Genomic DNA, 22,793 nt, shown 5'->3' on the forward strand with positions numbered 1-22,793 from the left:
CAAACCAGTACAAACCAGTATAAACCAGTACAAACCAGTACAAACCAGTACAAACCAGTATAAACCAGTACAAACCAGTACAATCCAGTGCAACCCAGTACAAACCAGTGCAAACCAATATAAACCAGTACAAACCAGTACAAACCAGTACAATCCAGTACAAACCAGTACAACCCAGTACAAACCAGTACAACCCAGTACAAACCAGTATAACCCAGTGCAAACCAGTACAAACCAATATAAACCAGTACAACCCAGTACAATCCAGTGCAAACCCAGTACAAACCAGTATAACCCAGTGCAAACCAGTACAAACCAATATAAACCAGTACAACCCAGTACAATCCAGTGCAAACCCAGTACAAACCAGTATAACCCAGTACAACCCAGTACAAACCAGTACAACCCAGTACAAACCAGTATAACCCAGTACAAACCAATATAAACCAGTACAACCCAGTACAAACCAGTATAACCCAGTACAACCCAGTACAAACCAGTATAACCCAGTACAAACCAGTACAAACCAGTACAAACCAGTGCAAACCCAGTAAGGGCCACTAGAACGGGGGCGGGCTGGGGACTACATTACCCAGCGCGCACCGCGCGGGCTTCCGGTGGGAGGGGGCGTGGCCCGGCCCATTGGGGCGCGGCCTGATTGGCGGCGGCGAAGGCGGGAAGGCGGAGGGGGCGTGGCCCCGTGAGGCGGAGGGGGCGTGGCCTCGTGAGGCGGCGCGGCCCGGGCGTTGCGCGGCGGCGGCGGCAGCGCCGGGCTCGGTCCCGGCCCGGTTCTGGCCCGGTCCTGCCCCGCTCCTGGCCCGGCTCCGGCCCTGGCGGAGCCCCCCGCGAGCCCGGCAGGTGAGCGGGGAGCGGGGCAGCAGGAGGAGGAAGAGGAGGAGGAGGAAGCGGCGGGGCCGCGGCGGCGGCGCCTGCGCGGGGCGGGCCTGGAGGAGGCGGGGCCTGCAGGGGCTGAGGGGAAAGGGGCGGGGCCTCTACGGAGGGGCGGGGCTGACTGCGGCTTAGTCACGCCCCCGGTTTGGCCACGCCCCCCGGGTCGGGTCTGGGGTCTCACCTGCACACCTGGGATGGGGCTGGGGTCTCACCTGTGTCTGTGTCTCATGTCTGGGGTCACACCTGTCCCCCCTTTTTGGGTTTGGGGTCTCACCTGCACACCTGGGATGGGGTTGGGGTCTCACCTGTGTCTGTGTCTCATGTCGGGGGTCTCACCTGTCCCCTGTTTTTGGGCTTGGGGTCCCACCTGCACACCTGGGATGGGGCTGGGGTCTCACCTGTGTCAGGTGCGGACTCCCACCTGTGTCTGTGTCTCATGTCTGGGGTCTCACCTGTGCCCGTGTCCCCTTTGTCTGGGGTCTCACCTGCTCCCTGAGGGCTGAGCCTGCTGGGCTCTCACCTGTCCCCCATGTTCCATGTTTGGGGTCTCACCTGTCCCAGCTCTGGGCTCTCACCTGTCCCCGTGTTTTGGGTCTGGTGTCTCACCTGTGTCACATTCGGGCTCTCACCTGTCCCCCATGTTCCATGGCTGGGCTCTCACCTGTCTCAGGTCTCACCTGTCTCAGGTTTGGGCTCTCACCTGTGTCAGTTCTGGGCTCTCACCTGTGTCACGTGCGGGCTCTCACCTGTCCTTATGTCAGGTCTCTGCTCTCACCTGTCCCAGATCTGGGCTCTCACCTGTCCCAGCTCTGTGCTCTCACCTGTGTCAGGTGTGGGCTCTCACCTGTCCCTGTGTCAGGTCTCTGCTCTCACCTGTCCAGGCTCTGTGCTCTCACCTGTGTCAGGTGCGGGCTCTCACCTGCGGCCGTGTCCCCCTCAGGTGCGGCCATGGCGGGCACGGCGCCCCCCGCAGGCGCCCCCGAGCACCCCTTCACCTGCCGGGAGTGCGGCAAATCCTTCCGCTGGTCCTCGCGCCTGGCGCATCACCTGCGCAGCCACACAGGTGAGCGCCCCTACAAGTGCCCCGAGTGCCCCAAGGCCTTCAAGGGCTCCTCCGCCCTCCTCTACCACCTGCGGGGCCACACGGGCGAGCGGCCCTACACCTGCGCCACCTGCGGCAAGAGCTTCAAGCGCTCCTCGCTGCTGCAGGCTCACCTGCGCGTGCACACGGGGCTGCGCGCCTTCAGGTGCGCCCAGTGCGGCCTCACCTTCAAGTGGGCGTCGCACTACCAGTACCACCTGCGGCAGCACTCAGGTGAGCGGCCCTACCGCTGCCCCGCCTGCCCCAAGGCCTTCAAGAACTCGTCCAGCCTGCGGCGGCACCGCCACACCCACACGGGCGAGCGCCCGCACGCCTGCGGCACCTGCGGCAAGGCCTTCGCCCAGGCCGCCAACCTGCGGCAGCACCTGCGCGTGCACACGGGCGAGCGGCCGTACGCCTGCGGCACCTGCGGCAAGAGCTTCACGCACTCCTCCAACCTGCACCTGCACCGGCGCACGCACGGCCCCGCCCCGCAGTGCCCCGCCTGCGCCGCGCCCTTGGCCTCGCACACCTGCCCGCGGCGGCACCTGCAGGGCCCCGCCCCTCCCGCCCCCGCCGCCGCCGCCGCCGCCGCCGCCTCACCTGAGCCGCTCTGGAGGCCGCTGGGGGTCACCTGCGCCGAGCAAGAGGCGACGGGGACGGCGGCCCCGCCCGCGGCCCCGCCCCACCGCTGCCTCACCTGCGGCGAGAGCTTCAAGAACGGCTCGGGGCTGGCGCGACACCTGCCCGGCCACGAGCGGCCCAGGTGCGCCGCGGCGCCCAGGGCCCCGCCCCGCCCGGCCGCGCCGCCGCCGGGCGAGCCCGCGGCCGCCGCCGAGCCGCCGGCCCCGCCCGAGCGGCCGTACAGGTGCGGCGAGTGCGGCAAGGCCTTCAAGGGCTCCTCGGGGCTGCGCTACCACCTGCGCGACCACACGGGCGAGCGGCCCTACACCTGCGCCACCTGTGGCAGGAGCTTCAAGCGCTCCTCGCTGCTGCAGGCTCACCTGCGCGTTCACACGGGGCTGCGCGCCTTCAGGTGCGCCCAGTGCGGCCTCACCTTCAAGTGGGCGTCGCACTACCAGTACCACCTGCGGCAGCACTCAGGTGAGCGGCCCTACCGCTGCCCCGCCTGCCCCAAGGCCTTCAAGAACTCGTCCAGCCTGCGGCGGCACCGCCACACCCACACGGGCGAGCGGCCGCACGCCTGCGGCACCTGCGGCAAGGCCTTCGCCCAGGCCGCCAACCTGCGGCAGCACCTGCGCGTGCACACGGGCGAGCGGCCGTACGCCTGCGGCACCTGCGGCAAGAGCTTCACGCACTCCTCCAACCTGCACCTGCACCGGCGCACGCACTCGGCGGCGCGGCCCTTCCGCTGCCCCGCCTGCCCCAAGGCTTTCGTCGCGGCCGCCTACCTGCAGCGGCACCTGCGCACGCACGGCCCCGCCCCGCGCCGCGCGCCCGCGCCGCCGCCGCCGCGGCCCGGCGCGTACCTGCTGCTGGCGGCGCCGCAGGGGCTGCGGCTCGTCCCCGCCCCCCGCAAGGTGCTGCTGCTGCCCGCCCCGCCCGGCCCCGCCCGGCCGCACCTGGCGCAGGTGGGCAAGGGGCAGCGCGCCTGGCAGAGCGTCCTGCTGGTACCTGGCGCCGGGCAGGACGGGGCGGGGCTGCAGGTGGCTGAGGTGGCAGGGGTGGCAGGTGTGACAGGTGTGACAGGGGTCACAGGTGTGACGGGTGTGACAGGTGTGACGGGTGTAGGTGTGACGGGAGTCACAGGTGTGATGGGGGTCACAGGTGTGACAGGAGTTACAGGTGTAACAGGTGTGGCAGGTGTGACAGGGGTCACAGGTGTCACAGGGGTCACAGGTATGGCAGGTGTGACAGGGGTCACAGGGGTCACAGGTGTGACAAGTGTAGGTATGGCAGGGGTCACAGGTGTGACAGGAGTCACAGGGGTCACAGGTGTCACAGGGGTTACAGGTATGGCAGGTGTCACAGGGGTCAGAGGGGTCACAGGTGTGACAGGTGTAGGTGTCACAGGTGTGACAGGTGCAGGGGTCACAGGTGTGACAGGTGGAGGTGTCACAGGGGTCACAGGTGTGACAGGTGGAGGTGTCACAGGGGTCACAGGTGTGACAGGTGGAGGTGTCACAGGGGTCACAGGTGTCCAGCTGCAGGTGGTGCCAGTGGCCCCAGAGGTCACCAGTGTCCAGGTGCAGGGCCAGGAGGTGACAGGTGTGACGGGTGTAGGTGTCACAAGTGGGACAGGTATAACCGGGGGGATGGGTTTAGGTGTGACAGGTTTAGGTGTGACAGGTGGGATGGGTGTAGGTGTGACAGGTGTCACAGGTGTGACAGGTTTAAGTGTGACAGGTGGGGTGGATTTAGGTGTGGCAGGTGTGACAGGTTTAGGTGGGACAGGTGTGACGGGTTTAGGTGGGACAGGTGTGATGGGTTTAGGTGGGACAGGTTTAGGTGGGACAGGTGGGACAGGTTTAGGTGGGACAGGTGTGACGGGTTTAGGTGGGACAGGTGGGACAGGTTTAGGTGGGACAGGGCTGCAGCTCCAGGTGCTCCCAGTGCCCTCGGAGGTCACCAATGTCCAGCTCCAGGTGTTGCCACCACCACCTGAGGTCACCAATGTCCAGCTCCAGGTGTTGCCACCACCACCTGAGGTCACCAATGTCCAGCTCCAGGCAGGTGAGGTCACCAATGTCCAGCTCCAGGTGTTGCCACCACCCCCAGGTGGCACCAACGTCCAGCTCCAGGTGTTGGCGCCACCTGAGGTCACCAGTGTCCAGCTCCAGGCAGGTGAGGTCACCAACGTCCAGCTCCAGGTGTTGCCACCACTCCCAGGTGGCACCAACGTCCAGCTCCAGGCAGGTGAGGTCACCAACGTCCAGCTCCAGGTGTTGCCAGCACCACCTGAGGTGACCAACGTCCAGCTCCAGGCCCTGCCGCTGAGCTCAGGTGTCACCAACGTCCAGCTCCAGGTGTTGCCACCACCTTCAGGTGGCGCAGGTGGCCAGCTCCAGGCCACTGAGGTGACCAACGTCCAGCTCCAGGTGTTGCCACCACCTTCAGGTGGCCAGCTCCAGGCCACTGAGGTGACCAACGTCCAGCTCCAGGTGTTGCCAGCACCACCTGAGGGGACCAGTGTCCAGCTCCAGGCCACCGAGATGACCAGTGTCCACCTGGAGACCTCAGAGGTGACCGATGTCCACCTGGAGACCTCAGAACTGCCCAGCATCCACCTGGAACCCACAGAGGTGACCGATGTCCAGCTGGAGCCCACAGAGGTGACCGATGTCCAGCTGGAGACCTCAGCAGTGACCAGTGTCCACCTGGAGACCTCAGAGGTGACCGATGTCCAGCTGGAGACCTCCGAACTGCCCAGTGTCCACCTGGAGCACACAGATGTACCCAGTGTCCACCTGGAGACATCAGAGGTGACCAGTGTCCACTTGGAGACCTCCGAACTGCCCAGTGTCCACCTGGAGACATCAGCAGTGACCAGTGTCCACCTGGAGCCCACCGAGATGACCGATGTCCACCTGGAACCCACAGAGGTGACTGATGTCCACCTGGAGAACTCAGAGGTGACCAGTGTCCACCTGGAGCCCACCGAGATGACCGATGTCCACCTGGAACCCACAGAGGTGACCAGTGTCCACCTGGAACCCACAGAGGTGACCGATGTCCACCTGGAGAACTCAGAGGTGACCAGTGTCCACCTGGAACCCACAGAGGTGACCGATGTCCACCTGGAACCCACAGAGGTGACCGATGTCCACCTGGAACCCACAGAGGTGACCAGTGTCCACCTGGAACCCACAGAGGTGACCGATGTCCACCTGGAACCCACAGAGGTGACCAGTGTCCACCTGGAACCCACCGAGATGACCAGTGTCCACCTGGAGAACTCAGAGGTGACCAATGTCCACCTGGAACCCACAGAGGTGACCGATGTCCATCTGGAGACTTCAGACCTGTCCAGTGTCCACCTGGAGACCTCAGAGGTGTCCGATGTCCACCTGGAGCCCCTGGAGGAGGTGCCCAGTGCCCACCTGGAGACATCAGAGGTGCCCTCTGACCACCTGGAGAGCACTGGGGAGGTGCCTGACGCCCACCTGGACACCTTGGCCATGAGCAGTGCCCATCTGGAGGTGCCCGGTGCCCACCTGGAACCCACCGAGGTGCACCTGGAACCCCCCTAGGAGGTGCCCGGTGCCCACCTGGAGACCACGCAGGTGCCCGGTGCCCACCTGGAGACCCCAGAGGTGCCCAGTGCCCACCTGGAGACCACGCAGGTGCCTGGTGCCCACCTGGAGGTGCCCAGTGCCCACCTGGAGACCATGCAGGTGCCCGGTGCCCACCTGGACACACCTTGGGGATGACCGGTGCCCACCTGGGCACGTCAGAGGTGCCCTCTGACCACCTGGAACCCACAGGTGTGCCCGATGCCCACCTGGAGGCACCTTGGAGGTGCCCAGTGCTCACCTGGAACCCACCGAGAAAGTGCCCAGTGCCCACCTGGAGAGCACGCAGGTGCCTGGTGCCCACCTGGAGGTTCCCCATGCCCACCTGGACACACCTTGGAGGTGCCCAGCCCTCACCTGCACAGGTGCCCAGTGCCCACCTGGAGCCCACCCCAGGTGCTCCTGGCCTGGAGGACCCCGTGCACACCTGTGCCCGCAGGTGAGGGGTGCCAGGGGGTGCCTGAGCTCACCTGGCACAGGTGAGGGGTGCCAGGCGGTGCCAGGGGGTACCTGAGCTCACCTGGCACAGGTGAGGGGTGCCAGGCGGTGCCAGGGGGTACCTGAGCTCACCTGCCCAGGTGAGGGGTGCCAGGCGGTGCCAGGGGGTACCTGAGCTCACCTGGCACAGGTGAGGGGTGCCAGGGGTACCTGAGCTCACCTGCCCAGGTGAGGGGTGCCAGGGGTACCTGAGCTCACCTGCCCAGGTGAGGGGTGCCAGGGGGTACCTGAGCTCACCTGGCACAGGTGAGGGGTGCCAGGGGGTGCCTGAGCTCACCTGGCACAGGTGAGGGGTGCCCGGGGGTACCTGAGCTCACCTGGCACAGGTGAGGGGTGCCAGGGGGTGCCTGAGCTCACCTGGCACAGGTGAGGGGTGCCCGGGGGTACCTGAGCTCACCTGCCCAGGTGAGGCCGTTCCCGCGTCCTCCCCGTGTAAATAAAGGCGCCCCTCCCCCCCCCCCCGTGCGGTTCGTGCTTCCGGGAGGGGCGGGGCCAAGGGGCGGTGAGGGGGAGGAGCCAAGGGGAGGGGCGGGGCCAGTATGGCCCCAGTGATTCCCAGTATCCCCCAGTGATTCCCACTATGGCCCCAGTGATTCCCAGTATGGCCCCAGTATCCCCCAGTGATTCCCAGTATGGCCCCAGTATCCCCCAGTGATTCCCAGTATGGCCCTAGTATGGCCTCAGTGATTCCCAGTATCCCCCAGTGATTCCCAGTACGGTCCCAGTGATTCCCAGTATGGCCCCAGTATCCCCCAGTCACTCCCAGTACGGTCCCAGTGATTCCCACTATGGTCCCAGTATCCCCCAGTGATTCCCAGTATCCCCCAGTGATTCCCAGTATGGCCCCAGTATCCCCCAGTGATTCCCAGTATGGCCCCAGTATCCCCCAGTGATTCCCAGTATGGCCCCAGTGATTCCCAGTATGGCCCCAGTATCCCCCAGTGATTCCCAGTATGGCCCCAGTGATTCCCACTATGGTCCCAGTATGGTCCCAGTGATTCCCAGTATGATCCCAGTATCCCCCAGTGATTCCCAGTATGATCCCAGTATCCCCTAGTGATTCCCAGTATGGCCCCAGTCATTCCCAGTGCCGTCCCAGTGATTCTCAGTATGGCCCCAGTAGTCTCCCAGTCATTCCCAGTATGGTCCCAGTATCCCCCAGTATAGCCCAGTGACTTCCAGTCCCTCCCAGTATGACCCAGTCCATCCCAGTATGGCCCCAGTCCATCCCAGTATGAACCAGTCCATCCCAGTATGAACCAGTCCATCCCAGTACGCACCAGTCCCTCCCAGTATGAACCAGCCCATCCCAGTATGAACCAGTCCCTCCCAGTATGAACCAGTCCATCCCAGTATGAACCAGTCCCTCCCAGTATGGCCCCAGTCCCTCCCAGTATGAACCAGTCCCTCCCAGTATGAACCAGTCCCTCCCAGTATGACCCAGTCCATCCCAGTATGAACCAGTCCCTCCCAGTATGAACCAGTCCATCCCAGTATGAACCAGTCCATCCCAGTATGGCCCCAGTCCCTCCCAGTATGGCCCCAGTCCATCCCAGTATGAACCAGTCCCTCCCAGTCTCCTCGCAATGCACTGAAATCCCCTCCCAGTTCATCCCAGTTCCCCCCAGTTCCATTCCAGTTCCATTCCAGTTCCTCCCAGTTCCTCCCAGTTCCTTCCCAGTCCCTCCCGCCCCTCCCCCCCCGCACCTGTCGCGGTCGCGGCCCCTCCCCCGTAATTAATCCCTGCCGTTAATTAACCCCTGCGGCGGCTCGGCCCGCTCATTAATCATCCCGCTAATTAATCATCCCCCTAATTAACCCCTGCGGCAGCTCGGCCCGCTCATTAATCATCCCGCTAATTAATCATCCCGCTAATTAACCCCTGCGGCGGCTCGGCCCGCTCATTAATCATCCCGCTAATTAATCATCCCGCTCATTAATCATTGCGGTGATTAGTCATTCCCCGGCTAATTATTGATTCCCGGTAATTAATCATTCCCTGGCAATTAATTACTCTTCCCGGTAATTAATTATTCTTCACGGTAATCATTCCCCGGTAATTAATCATGGCCCCGGTAATTAATAATTCCTCCGGGTAATTAATCATTCCCCGGTCATTAATCATTCCCACGGTCGTTAATCATTCCTCACGGTAATTAATCACCCATTAATTAATTAATGATTACCGGGGGTAATTATTCCTAAGGGTAATTAGTAATTCCTCCGGGTAATTAATCACCCCTGGTATTCAATCCCCGGTAATTAATCATTCTTCACGGTAATTAATCATTCCTCACGGTAATTAATCATTCTTCACGGTAATTATTCATTCCTCACGGTAATTAATCATTTCTCCGGGTAATTAATCATTCCCCGGTAATCAATCCCCGGCCATTAATCATTCCCCGCGGTAATTAATCATTCCCTCGGTAATTAATCATTCCTCACGGTAATTAATCAATCCCCGGTAATCAATCCCCGGTAATTAATCATTCCCCGCGGTAATTAATCATTCCTCCGGGTAATTAATCATTCCCCTCTTCCCCGGTAATTAATAATTCCTCCGGGTAATTAATCACCCCTGGTATTCAATCCCCGGCCATTAATCATTCCCCGCGGTAATTAATCATCCCTCGCGGTAATTAATCAATCCCCGGTAATTAATCATTTCCCGGTAATTAATCATTCCCCTCGGTACTTAATCATTCCTCACGGTAATTAATCAATCCCCGGTAATTAATCACACCCTCGGTAATTAATCATTCCCCTCGGTACTTAATCATTCCTCCGGGTAATTAATCATTCCCTGGTAATCAATCCCCGGTAATTAATCATTCCCCGGTAATCAATCCCCGGTAATTAATCATTCCTCCGGGTAATTAATCCTTCCCCGCGGTAATCAATCCTTCCCGCGGTCATTAATCACCCCGGTCATTAATCACCGCTAATTAGCGCAGCCACAGGTGGCCGTGGGGGGGGGAGGGGCGGCCCCGAATTCCTCCCGGGTCAGAGCTGGGAGCGAACCGGAGCTCCCAGTACGGACCAGTATAAACCAGTATGGACCAGTACGGACCGGTACGGACCAGTTCGGACCAGTATGGACCAGTATAAACCAGTACGGACCAGTATGGACCAGTACGGACCAGTATGGACCAGTATGGACCAGTATGGGCCAGTATGGACTGGTACGGACCAGTATGGACCGGTATGGACCAGTATGGGCCAGTACGGACCAGTATGGACCAGTATGGACCAGTATGGGCCAGTATGGACTGGTATGGACCAGTATGGACCAGTATGGACCAGTATGGGCCAGTATGGACTGGTACGGACCAGTATGGACCAGTATGGACCAGTATGGGCCAGTATGGACCAGTATGGACCAGTATGGGCCAGTACGGACCAGTATGGACCAGTACGGACCGGTACGGACCAGTATGGGCCAGTATGGACCGGTACGGACCAGTATAAACCAGTACGGACTGGTACAGACCAGTATGGACCGGTACGGACCAGTATGGACCAGTACGGACCAGTATGGACCGGTATGGACCAGTACGGACCAGTTCAGACCAGTATGGACCAGTATGGACCAGTATAAACCAGTACGGACTGGTACAGACCAGTACGGACCGGTACGGACCGGTATGGACCGGTACAGACCAGTACAGACCAGTACGGACCAGTGTAAACCAGTATGGACCAGTACAGACCAGTATGGACCGGTACGGACCAGTATAAACCGGTACGGACCAGCATGAACCAGTGCGGACCAGTATAAACCAGTACGGACTGGTACAGACCAGTATAAACCAGTACTGAGCAGTATAAACCAGTACAGAATGATATAAACCAGTATGGACCAGTATAAACCAGTACAGGCTGGTATGGACCAGTACAGACCAGTATGAATCAGAGCTCCCAGTACAGACCAGTACAGACCAGTTCAGTTCATCCCAGTGCTCCCAGTTCAGTCCCCCCCAGTCCATCCCAGTTTGTCCCAGTCCCTCCCAGTTCCCTCCCAGTTTGTCCCAGTCCCATCCCAGTTTGTCCCAGTCCCTCCCAGTCCATCCCACTTTGTTCCAGTTCCATCCCAATCCCCTCCCAGTTTATCCCAGTTCCCCTCCCAGTCACATCCCAGTCCCTCCCAGTTTGTCCCAGTTTGTCCCAGTCCCTCCCAGTTTCCTCCCAGTCCCTCCCAGTTTGTCCCAGTCCCATCCCAGTTTGTCCCAGTTTGTCCCAGTTTGTCCCAGTTTGTCCCAGTTCCCCCGGCCCTGCCCGGGTGGGGGAGGGGCGCTGGCGCGGGGCCCGGGTGGGGGAGGGGCGGGGCCAGGGACAGGTGCTGGGGGCCCGAAATAACCGGGGGGGAGGGGAACTGGGAGGGACTGGGACAAACTGGGAGGGACTGGGGGGAACTGGGAGGGACTGGGACAAACTGGGAGGGACTGGGGGGAACTGGGAGGGACTGGGACAAACTGGGAGGGACTGGGGGGAACTGGGAGGGGAACTGGGACGAACTGGGAGGGACTGGGGGGAACTGGGAGGGGACTGGGACAAACTGGGATGGACTGGGAGGGAACTGGGACAAACTGGGAGGGGATTGGGACAAACTGGGAGGGATTGGGATGGGACTGGGACAAACTGGGATGTACTGGGAGGGAACTGGGACAAACTGGGAGGGATTGGGATGGGCCCAGTCCTCGGCACAGGGTTTGGGGACACCAGTATGGCCCCAGTATCCCCCAGTATGGCCCCAGTATATCCCAGTATGGCCCCAGTATATCCCAGTATGGCCCCAGTATGGCCCCAGTATATCCCAGTATGGCCCCAGTATATCCCAGTATGGCCCCAGTATGGCCCCAGTATGGCCCCAGTATATCCCAGTATGGCCCCAGTATATCCCAGTATGGCCCCAGTATCCCCCAGTATCCCCCAGTATATCCCGGTACAGCTCCACACCCCCCAGGGACACTGTCCCAGTCCCTCCCAGTATATCCCAGTGCCCCCAAATCCCCTCCCAGTACATCCCAGTGCCCTCCCAGTCCCCCTGTGTCCCCCTGTCCCCCCTCTCTCCTTTTGTCCCCTGTCCCCTCTTTGTCCCCCTGTTCTCCCATCCCCCCTGTCCCTGTCCCTGTCCCTGTCCCCTCCTGTCCCCTCCCTCCCCATCCCCCCCTTGTCCCCGTGTCCCCCTGTCCTGTCTCCCCCCCCATCCCCCCCCGTCCCTCTGTCCCCTCCTTGTCCCCCTGTCCTCCCATCCCCCCCGTCCCCTCCTGTCCCCGTGTCCCCCTCTCTCCTTTTGTCCCTCTGTCCCCTCCTTGTCCCTCTGTCCCCTCCTTGTCCCCCTTGTCCCCCATCCCCCCCGTCCCTCTGTCCCCTCCTTGTCCCTCTGTCCCCTCCTTGTCCCCCTTGTCCCCCATCCCCCCCGTCCCTCTGTCCCCTCCTTGTCCCTCTGTCCCCTCCTTGTCCCCCTTGTCCCCCATCCCCCCCGTCCCTCTGTCCCCTCCTTGTCCCTCTGTCCCCGCGCTGTCCCCCCCCCGTGTCCCCCCGTGTTCCCTCCTGTCCCTCCGTGTCCCCTTCCTTGACCCTCTGTCCCCCCCCGTCCCCCCCGTGTCCCCCCCGTGTCCCCCCCGTCCGCGCTGTCCCCCCTGTGTCCCCCCCCGTGTCCCCCCCTGTCCCCTCTGTGTCCCCCCCCCGTCCCCGCTGTCCCCCCCCGTCCCCACCGTGTCCCTCCGCTGTCCCCGCGCTGTCCCCACCGTGTTCCCCCCGTGTCCCCCCCTGTCCCCGCTGTCCCCTCTGTGTCCCCCCCCCCGTCCCCGCTGTCCCCGCGCAGGTGACACCGCGGCGGGGCGGTGGCACCGCGGGCTCGGGAAACTCTGAGTCACGGCCGCGGGGCCACCGGGGGGGACACGGCACAGGGGACGGGCGACAGCGGCGACACCTGGGGACAGCGGCGGCGCGCGGGCACGGGTGAGACACCTGCGACACCCTGGGGACACCTGGGGGACCCTGGGGACACTCGGGGCCATCTGGACCAGCCCTTGGGGACACCTGGGGACCCTGGGGCACCCTGGGGACACTCGGGGCCATCTGGGCCAGCCCCGGGCACCCTGGGGACAGCTGGGGACCCTTGGGGCACCCTGGGGACAGCTGCGACACCCTGGGGACAGCTGGGGACCCTTGGGGCACCCTGGGGACAGCTGCGACACCCTGGGGACAGCTGGGGACCCTTGGGGACAGCTGGGGACCCTTGGGGCACCCTGGGGACAGCTGGGGACCCTTGGGGACAGCTGGGGACCCTTGGGGCACTCTGGGGACAGCGGGGCCACCCTTGGGGACCCTTGGCACACCCTGGGGACAGCGCAGGGACACTCGGGGCCATCTGGGCCACCCCCGGGGCACCCTTGGGGACAGCTGGGGACCCTTGGAGCACCCTGGGGACAGCTGCGACACTCTGGGGACAGCTGCGACACCCTGGGGACAGCGGGGCCACCCTTGGGGCACTCCCGGGACCATCTGGGCCACCCTCGGCGACACTTGGGGACACTCGGGGCCATCTGGGCCACCCCCGGGGCACCCTTGGGGACAGCTGCGACACCCTGGGGGACCCTGGGGACACTCGGGGCCATCTGGGCCCCCCTTGGGGACAGCTGGGGACAGCGGGACAGGTGGCACCGGTGACACCGGTGGCACTCGGACAGGTGGCACTGGTGGCACTCGGACAGGTGGCACCGGTGGCGCTGGGGGGGGGGGGGGGAACAGGTGGTGAGGGGGAGGGGAGGGGGGAGGGGACAGCGGGGCTGGGCTGGGCGGGTTGTACTGGTTTGTACTGGTTATACTGGTTTGTACTGGTTTGTACTGGTTATACTGGTTTGTACTGGTTTGTACTGGTTATACTGGTTTGTACTGGTTTGTACTGGTTTGTACTGGTTTGTACTGGGTTGTACTGGTTTGTACTGGGTTGTACTGGTTTGTACTGGTTTGTACTGGGTTGTACTGGGTTGTACTGGTTTGTACTGGGTTGTACTGGGTTGTACTGGTTATACTGGTTTGTACTGGTTTGTACTGGTTTGTACTGGTTATACTGGTTTGTACTGGGTTGTACTGGGTTGTACTGGTTATACTGGTTTGTACTGGGCTACACTGGCTTGTACTGGGTTGTACTGGTTTGTACTGGGTTGTACTGGTTTCTACTGGGCTACACTGGTTTGTACTGGGCTATACTGGTTATACTGGTTTGTACTGGGCTAGACTGGATTGTACTGGGTTGTACTGGGTTATACTGGTTTGTACTGGTTTGTACAGGTTATACTGGTTTGGACTGGGCTATACTGGTTTGTACTGGGCTACACTGGTTTGTACTGGGTTGTACTGGGCTATACTGGTTATACTGGGTTATACTGGTTATACTGGTTTGTACTGGGCTATACTGGTTTGTACTGGTTTGTACTGGGCTACACTGGTTTGTACTGGGTTGTACTGGGCTATACTGGTTATACTGGTTTGTACTGGTTTGTACTGGTTTGTACTGGGTTATACTGGGCTATACTGGGCTATACTGGGTTATCTTGGTCTGTATTGGGTTATACTGGGTTATACTGGTCTGTACTGGTTTATACTGGTCCATACTGGTTTATATTGGTCCATACTGGTTTACACTGCTTTATACTGGTTATGCTGGTTCATATTGGCTCATACTGGTTTGTACTGGTTTATACTGGATATACTGGGGTTATACTGGTTATACTGGTCTATACTGGTCCATACTGGTCCATACTGGTCCATACTGGTGCAGATCATGGACGCCCCCTCAGATGAAGGTGACGATGACGAGGATGAGCAGTCGGTGTCACAGCAGCGCCTCCTGCAGGTCTGTACTGGTCTGTACTGGTTTGTACTGGTCTGTACTGGTCCGTACTGGTCCATACTGGTCCATACTGGTCCATACTGGTCCATACTGGTTTTTACTGGTTCAGGCCGTGGATGCTCCCTCGGAGGCCTGCGATGATGATGAAGGTGACGATGACGATGATGAGCAGTCGGTGTCACAGGAGCGCCTCCCGCAGGTCTGTACTGGTTTGTACTGGTTGTACTGGTCTGTACTGGTCCATACTGGTCTATATTGGTCTATACTGGTTTATACTGGTTTATACTGGTTCAGGCCGTGGATGCTCCCTCAGAGGCCTGCGATGATGATGAAGATGATGAGGATGATGAGCAGTCATTGGCGCGGGCTCAGGAGCGCCTCCTGCAGGTCTGTACTGCTCTGTACTGGTTTGTACTGGTTTACACTGGTCTGTACTGGTCCATACTGGTCCATACTGGTTTATACTGGTGGCAGATCATGGATGCCCCCTTCGAGGCCGCTGATGACGAAGGTGACGATGACGAGGATGAGCAGTCGGTGGCGCAGGCTCAGGAGCGCCTCCTGCAGGTCTGTACTGGTCTGTATTGGTTTGAACTGGTTCATACCGGTTTATACCAGTCTGTACTGGCCTGTACTGGTTTTTACTGGTCCATACTGGTTCACACTGGTTTATACTGGTTTATACCAATAAACCAATATAAACTGGTCTATAGTGGTTTATAATGGTTTATCCTGGTCCATACTGGTTTATACTGGTCCGTACTGGTCCATACTGGTCCATACTGGTCCATAGTGATCCGTGCTGGTTTATACCGGCCCAGGCTGGTTTATACTGGTTTATACTGGTTTATACTGGTTTATACTGGTCCGTACCGGTCCATACCAGTCTGTACTGGTTTACACTGGCCTGTACCGGTCCATAGCGGTCTGTACTGGTTTATACTGGTTTATACCAGTCCATACTGGTTTATCCTAGTCTATACCGGTCCATACCAGTCCGTACTGGTTTATACTGGTCCATACTGGTCCGTACTGGTTTATACTGGTTTATACTGGTCCATACCGGTCCATACCAGTCCATACTGGTTTGTACTGGTTTGTACTGGTCCATACTGGTCCGTACCGGTCCATACTGGTTTGTACTGGTCCATACCAGTCCATACTGGTTTGTACTGGTCCATACTGGTTTATACTGGTCCATACCGGTCTGCATTGGTTTATACTGGTCCGTACCGGTCCATAACAGTCCATACTGGTTTGTACCGGTCCGCACTGGTTTATACCGGTCCATACCGGTCCATACTGGTCCGTTCCGGTCCATACCGGTCCATACCAGTCCATACCAGTCCATACCGGTTTATACCGGTCCATACCGGTCCATACCAGTCCATACCAGTCCATACCGGTTTATACCGGTCCATACCGGTTTATACTGGTCCATACCGGTCCATACCGGTCCATACCGGTCCGTACCGGTCCATACCGGTCCATACCGGTTTATACCGGCCCGTTCCGGTCCATACCGGTTTATACCGGTCCATACCGGTCCATACCGGTTTATACCGGTCCGTTCCGGTCCATACCGGTCCATACTGGTTTATACCGGTCCATACCGGTTTATACCGGTCCATACCGGTCCATACCGGTTTATACCGGTCCGTTCCGGTCCATACCGGTTTATACCGGCCCGTTCCGGTCCATACCGGTCCATACCGGCCCGTTCCGGTTTATACCGGTCCATACCGGTCCATACCAGTCCATACCAGTCCATACCGGTTTATACCGGTCCATACCGGTTTATACTGGTCCATACCGGTTTATACCGGTCCATACCGGTCCGTACCGGTCCATACCGGTCCGTACCGGTCCATACCGGTCCGTACCGGTTTATACCGGCCCGTTCCGGTCCATACCGGTCCATACTGGTTTATACCGGTCCATACCGGTTTATACCGGCCCGTTCCGGTCCATACCGGTTTATACCGGTCCATACCGGTTCATACCGGCCCGTTCCGGTCCATACCGGTTTATACCGGCCCGTTCCGGTCCATACCGGTTTATACCGGTCCATACCGGTCCATACCGGTCCATACCGGCCCGTTCCGGTCCATACCGGTCCATACTGGTTTATACCGGTCCATACCGGTTCATCCCGGCCCGTTCCGGCCCACGCGGGGCCCCCCGCAGGCGCTGATGCGCGGCGCGGCGCGGGCGCTGCCCCGGCGGGAGCTGCGGCGGGACTGGGACGTGCTGCGAGAGCTCGGCCGCGGCTCCTACGGACGCGTGCTGCTGGCACGGCCCCGGCGCGGCGGTGAGCGCACCTGGGCACACCTGGGCGCACCTGGGCACACCTGGGCACACCTGGGGAACCTGGGCACACCTGGGCACACCTGGGCGCACCTGGGCACACCTGGGCACAGCTGGGCACAGCTGGGGAACCTGGGCGCACCTGGGCACACCTGGGGAACTGGGGAACTGGGCACACCTGGCACACCGGGGCACACCGGGGCACACCTGGGCACACCTGGGCACACCTGGGGAACTGGGGGACCTGGGCACACCTGGGGAACCTGGGCACACCTGGGCACACCTGGGCACACCTGGGCGCACCTGGGCACACCTGGGGAACCTGGGCACACCTGGGCACACCTGGGCGCACCTGGGCACACCTGGGCACAGCTGGGCACACCTGGGGAACCTGGGCACACCTGGGAAACTGGGGAACTGGGCACCTGGGCACACCTGGGGGTATCCACAGACACACCTGGGCACAGCTGGGCACAGCTGGGCACAGCTGGGCACAGCTGGGCGCACCTGGGGAACCTGGGCACACCTGGGCACACCTGGGCACACCTGGGGGTATCCACAGACACACCTGGGCACAGCTGGGCACACCTGGGCACACCTGGGGGTATCCACAGACACACCTGGGCACGGCTGGGCACAGCTGGGCACACCTGGGGAACCTGGGCACACCTGGGAAACTGGGGAACTGGGCACCTGGGCACACCTGGGCACACCTGGGAAACTGGGGCACCTGGGCACACCTGGGGAACCTGGGAAACTGGGCACACCTGGGCGCACCTGGGCGCAACTGGGGAACTGGGGAACTGGGCACACCTGGCACACCTGGGCACACCTGGGCACACCTGGGCACACCTGGGGAACCTGGGGAACTTGGGCACACCTGGGGGGAATCCACAGACACACCTGGGCACACCTGGGGAACCTGGGGGCACCTGGGCACCTGGGGAACCTGGGGAACTGGGCACACCTGGGCACACCTGGGCACACCTGGGGAACTGGGGAACTGGGCACACCTGGCACACCTGGGCACACCTGGGCACACCTGGGGAACTGGGGAACTGGGCACACCTGGCACACCTGGGCACACCTGGGCACACCTGGGGAACTGGGGAACTGGGCACACCTGGCACACCTGGGCACACATGGGGAACTGGGCACACCTGGGGAACCCGGGCACACCTGGGCACACCTGGGGAACCTGGGCAACTGGGCACACCTGGGGGAAATCCACAGACACACCTGGGCACACCTGGGCACAGCTGGGGAACCTGGGCACCTGGGCAACCTGGGGGTACCTGGGGGCACCTGGGGAACTGGGCACCTGGGAACACCTGGGCACCTGGGCACACCTGGGGGCACCTGGGGCTATCCACAGACACACCTGGGCACTCTTGGGGATCACCTGGGTCATTCCCCCCCAGGTGTCCCCAGGTTTCCCCAGGTGTGCCCAGGTGTGTCTGTCCCTGTCCCAGGTGCATTCCCTGACCCAGGTGTGCCCTTACCTGTGCATCTGTGTTACCTGTCCCAGGTGTGTCTGTCCCTGACCCACCTGTGTTACCTGTCCCAGGTGTGTCTGAACCTGTTCCAGGTGTGTTACCTGTCCCAGGTGTGTCTGTCCCTGTCCCAGGTGTGTTCCCTGTCCCAGGTGTGTCCCCTGACCCGGCTGTGTTCCCTGTCCCAGGTGTGTCCCCTGACCCAGCTGTGTTACCTGTGCAGGTGTGTTCCCTGTCCCAGGTGTGTTCCCTGTCCCAGGTGTGTCCCCTGTCCCAGGTGTGTCCCCTGACCCAGCTGTGTTACCTGTGCAGGTGTGTTCCCTGTCCCAGGTGTGTCCCCTGTCCCAGGTGTGTCCCCTGACCCAGCTGTGTTACCTGTGCAGGTGTGTCCCCTGACCCAGCTGTGTTACCTGTGCAGGTGTGTTCCCTGTCCCAGGTGTGTCCCCTGACCCAGCTGTGTTACCTGTGCAGGTGTGTTCCCTGACCCAGGTGTGTCCCCTGACCCAGCTGTGTTACCTGTCCCAGGTGTGTCCCCTGACCCGGCTGTGTTACCTGTCCTGTCCCAGGTGTGTTCCCTGACCCAGCTGTGTTACCTGTCCCAGGTGTGTCCCCTGTCCCAGGTGTGTCCCCTGACCTGGCTGTGTTACCTGTCCCAGGTGTGTCCCCTGACCCGGCTGTGTTACCTGTCCTGTCCCAGGTGTGTTCCCTGACCCAGCTGTGTTACCTGTCCCAGGTGTGTTCCCTGTCCCAGCTGTGTTACCTGTGCAGGTGTGTTCCCTGTCCCAGGTGTGTCCCCTGACCCAGCTGTGTTACCTGTCCCAGGTGTGTCCCCTGTCCCAGGTGTGTCCCCTGACCCCGCTGTGTTACCTGTCCTGTCCCAGGTGTGTTCCCTGTCCCAGGTGTGTCCCCTGTCCCAGGTGTGTTCCCTGTCCCAGGTGTGTCCCCTGACCCCGCTGTGTTACCTGTGCAGGTGCGCAGGTGGCGCTGAAGCTGCTCTCCAAGGAGCGCACGCCCAGGTGGGGCTTCCTGCGGGAGTTCTGCACTCACCTGTGCCTGCGGGGGGCGCTCACCTGCGTCCAGGTGCTGCCGCTCGCCTTCGAGACCCCCACGGAGTTCGGCTTCGCCCAGGAGCTCGCACCTGCCGGGGACCTGTGCGGGCTGCTCACACCTGGGGTGAGTGACAGCTGGGACAGGTGGGACAGGTGAGACACAGACAGGTGAGACAGGTGAGACACAGACAGCTGGGACAGGTGGGACAGGTGAGACAGGTGAGACACAGGTGAGACAGGTGAGGGGATGGAGCTCGCACCTGCCGGGGACCTGTGCGGGCTGCTCACACCTGGGGTGAGTGACAGCTGGGACAGGTGAGACAGGTGAGACACAGACAGGTGAGGGACAGGTGAGACAGGTGAGTGACAGGTGAGACAGGTGAGACACAGACAGCTGGGACAGGTGAGGGACAGGTGAGACAGGTGAGTGACAGGTGAGACAGGTGAGGGGATGGAGCTCGCACCTGCCGGGGACCTGTGCGGGCTGCTCACACCTGGGGTGAGTGACAGGTGAGGGACAGCTGGGACAGGTGGGACAGGCGAGTGGGAAAGGGGACAGATGTGCACCTGGGCAGGAGGACAGGTGTGCACAGGTGACCTCTCAGGTGACACAGCACTGGCTGGGTGACAGTGCTGAGTGTCCCCAGGTGATCCCAGGTGATCCCAGGTGATGCCAGGTGTCCCCAGGTGGTCCCAGGTGACCCCAGGTGTCCCCAGGTGGTCCCAGGTGTGTCCCCAGGTGACCCCAGGTGTCCCCAGGTGGTCCCAGGTGTGTCCCCTCTTCCCAGGTGGGTCTCCCGGAGCCGCAGGTGAAGCGCTGCCCCTCCCAGGTGCCCCCAGGTGTGACCCCAGGTGTGACCCCAGGTGACCCCAGGTGCCCCCAGGTGCCCCCAGGTGTGTCCCCAGGTGGGACCACAGGTGTGTCCCCCCCTCCCCAGGTGTGACCGCAGGTGTGTCCCCAGGTGTGACCGCAGGTGTGTCCCCCCCTCCCCAGGTGGGTCTCCCGGAGCCACAGGTGAAGCGCTGCCCCTCCCAGGTGCCCCCAGGTGTGTCCCCAGATATGCCCCCCTCCCCAGGTGTGTCCCCAGGTGTGACCGCAGGTGTGTCCCCCCCTCCCCAGGTGTGTCCCCAGGTGTGACACCAGGTGTGTTACCTGTCCCCAGGTGTGTCCCCGCTCCCCAGGTGTGACCGCAGGTGTGTCCCCAGGTGTGACCGCAGGTGTGTCCCCCCCTCCCCAGGTGGGTCTCCCGGAGCCGCAGGTGAAGCGCTGCGCCGCCCAGGTGTCGTCCGCCCTGGCTTACCTGCACGGCCACGCCCTGGTGCACCGCGACCTGAAGCTGGACAACGTGCTGGCCTTCGACCGCGACTGCCACCTGGTCAAGCTGGGCGACTTCGGGCTGACGCGCGTGCAGGGCTGGCAGGTGCGCCCCGCCCGCGGCCCCGCCCCTTACGCCGCCCCGGAGCTGCTGCAGGTGCGCCCAGGTGCGGCGCGGCGGCGGCGCCTGGAGCCCGCGGCCGACACCTGGGCGTTCGGCGTGCTGCTCTTCGCGCTGCTCACCGGCGCCTTCCCCTGGGCCTCACCTGCGCGCTCCGACCCCGCCTTCCGCCGCTTCCGGGCGTGGCACGGCCGCACCTGCGCAGGTGAGGCGCCGCCGAGGCCGCCGCGCACCTGGCGGGGCCTGGGGGGGGCGGGGCTGGCGCTGCTGCGGGGGCTGCTCCACCCCCGGCCCGCGCGGCGTTGCCCCCCCGGCGAGGTGCTCAGGTACCTGGGCGGGGCCTGGGCAGGTGAGAGCAGCCAGGTGAGCGCCGCAGGTGAGGGGGGGAGCAGCCAGGTGAGCTCTGCTGAGGAAGGACAGGTGAGCTCTGCAGGTGAGAGCAGCCAGGTGAGCTCTGAAAGTGAGAGCAGCCAGGTGAGCTCTGCAGGTGAGGGGGGGAGCAGCCAGGTGAGCTCTGCTGAGGAAGGACAGGTGAGCTCTGCAGGTGAAGAAGGACAGGTGAGCTCTGCAGGGGAGGAAGCACAGGTGAGCTCTGCAGGTGAGAGCAGCCAGGTGAGCTCTGCAGGTGAAGAAGGACAGGTGAGCTCTGCAGGTGAGAGCAGCCAGGTGAGCTCTGCAGGTGAAGGAGGACAGGTGAGCTCTGCAGGGGAGGAAGCACAGGTGAGCTCTGCAGGTGAAGAAGGACAGGTGAGCTCTGCAGGTGAGCGGGGACAGGTGAGCCCCACAGATGAGAGTTGTCAGGTGAGCCCCACAGGTGAGAATGGAAGTGTCCAGGTGAGCCCAACAGGTGAGGGAGGACAGGTGAGCCCTGCAGGTGACAACAGCCAGGTGAGCTCTGCAGGGGAGGAAGGACAGGTGAGCTCTGCAGGGGAGAGCAGCCAGGTGAGCCCCATAGGTGGGAGTGGCCAGGTGAGCTCTGCTGAGGAGGAAGCACAGGTGAGCTCTGCAGGTGAGGGGGGACAGGTGAGCCCCACAGGTGAGAGTGGGAGTGGCCAGGTGACTCTCTCAGGTGACTCCGGGTCCCCCGTTAGTCATGTGGGGACACCTGGACAGGTGAGGGGAACACCTGGACAGGTGAGGGGAACACCTGGAGATGGGCTGGGAACACCTGGAGTGAGATGGAAACACCTGGAGATGGGCTAGAGACACCTGGACAGGTGAGGGGAACACCTGGAGATGGGCTAGAGACACCTGGACAGGTGAGGGGAACACCTGGAGATGGGCTAGAGACACCTGGACAGGTGAGGGGAACACCTGGAGATGGGCTAGAGACACCTGGACAGGTGAGGGGAACACCTGGAGATGGGCTAGAGACACCTGGACAGGTGAGGGGAACACCTGGACAGGGATGGACACACCTGAGATGGGCAGGGAACACCTGGCCAGGTGATTGATGGACACACCTGGACAGGTGATGGACACACCTGGACAGGTGATGGACACACCTGGCCAGGTGATTGATGGACACACCTGGACAGGTGATGGACACACCTGGCCAGGTGATTGATGGATACACCTGGGGTTACCTGTGCTCACCTGGGGATCCCGAATTCAATAAAATTCCCGGGATTTTGCCTTTTTTTGTTTTTCTTCCTCTTTTTTTTTTTTACCTGTTTGGGTCTGGTGGGTGGGGGAGGGGCGGGAAAATGGGGGGAAATGGGGAAAATTGGGAAAATGGGGAAAAATGGGGAAAACGGGGAAAATGGGGAAATTGGGGAAATTGGGAAAATGAGGAGAAATTGGGAAATGGGGAAAAAATGGGAAAATTGGGAAAAATGGGGAAATTGGGAAACTGGGGAAAATGGGGAGAAATTGTGAAAAATGGGGGGGGGAATGGGGAAAAATGGGGAAAATGGAAATT

The 22,793-nt window shown here is 61.5% G+C and overlaps 2 protein-coding genes across 2 annotated transcripts; both read left to right on the top strand.

Annotated features, from left to right (window-relative positions):
• Positions 1 to 766: 766 nt before the first annotated feature.
• Positions 767 to 7,181, top strand: LOC128802171 (zinc finger protein 628-like). The gene is made up of 3 exons (XM_053968407.1): positions 767 to 858; positions 1,832 to 2,460; positions 2,830 to 7,181. The coding sequence occupies exons 2-3, from the start codon at positions 1,840 to 1,842 to the stop codon at positions 6,181 to 6,183; spliced, it is 3,975 nt and encodes a 1,324-aa protein (XP_053824382.1). The 5' UTR covers positions 767 to 858; positions 1,832 to 1,839; the 3' UTR covers positions 6,184 to 7,181.
• Positions 7,182 to 12,614: 5,433 nt separating this feature from the next.
• Positions 12,615 to 22,477, top strand: LOC128802150 (caM kinase-like vesicle-associated protein). Its single transcript, XM_053968364.1, has 8 exons — positions 12,615 to 12,690; positions 14,516 to 14,590; positions 14,697 to 14,786; positions 14,882 to 14,974; positions 15,062 to 15,154; positions 16,775 to 16,898; positions 19,358 to 19,560; positions 20,675 to 22,477. Exons 2-8 carry the CDS (start codon positions 14,519 to 14,521, stop codon positions 22,073 to 22,075), a joined length of 2,076 nt encoding a protein of 691 aa, XP_053824339.1. The 5' UTR covers positions 12,615 to 12,690; positions 14,516 to 14,518; the 3' UTR covers positions 22,076 to 22,477.
• The last annotated feature ends 316 nt before the right edge of the window (positions 22,478 to 22,793 follow it).

This window comes from Vidua chalybeata, chromosome 34 (assembly GCF_026979565.1).
Source record: "Vidua chalybeata isolate OUT-0048 chromosome 34, bVidCha1 merged haplotype, whole genome shotgun sequence".
Lineage (NCBI taxonomy): Eukaryota > Metazoa > Chordata > Aves > Passeriformes > Viduidae > Vidua > Vidua chalybeata.

Coding starts and splice junctions, on each gene's coding strand:
- LOC128802171 (XM_053968407.1), top strand. CDS start 1,840: ATGGCGGGCACGGCGCCCCCCGCAGGCGCCCCCGAGCACCCCTTCACC. Junction 2,461..2,829: donor ACCGGCGCACGCACGGCCCC/GCCCCGCAGTGC, acceptor GCCCCGCCCGAG/CGGCCGTACAGGTGCGGCGA.
- LOC128802150 (XM_053968364.1), top strand. CDS start 14,519: ATGGACGCCCCCTCAGATGAAGGTGACGATGACGAGGATGAGCAGTCG. Junction 14,591..14,696: donor CACAGCAGCGCCTCCTGCAG/GTCTGTACTGGT, acceptor TTACTGGTTCAG/GCCGTGGATGCTCCCTCGGA. Junction 19,561..20,674: donor GCGGGCTGCTCACACCTGGG/GTGAGTGACAGC, acceptor CCCCCTCCCCAG/GTGGGTCTCCCGGAGCCGCA.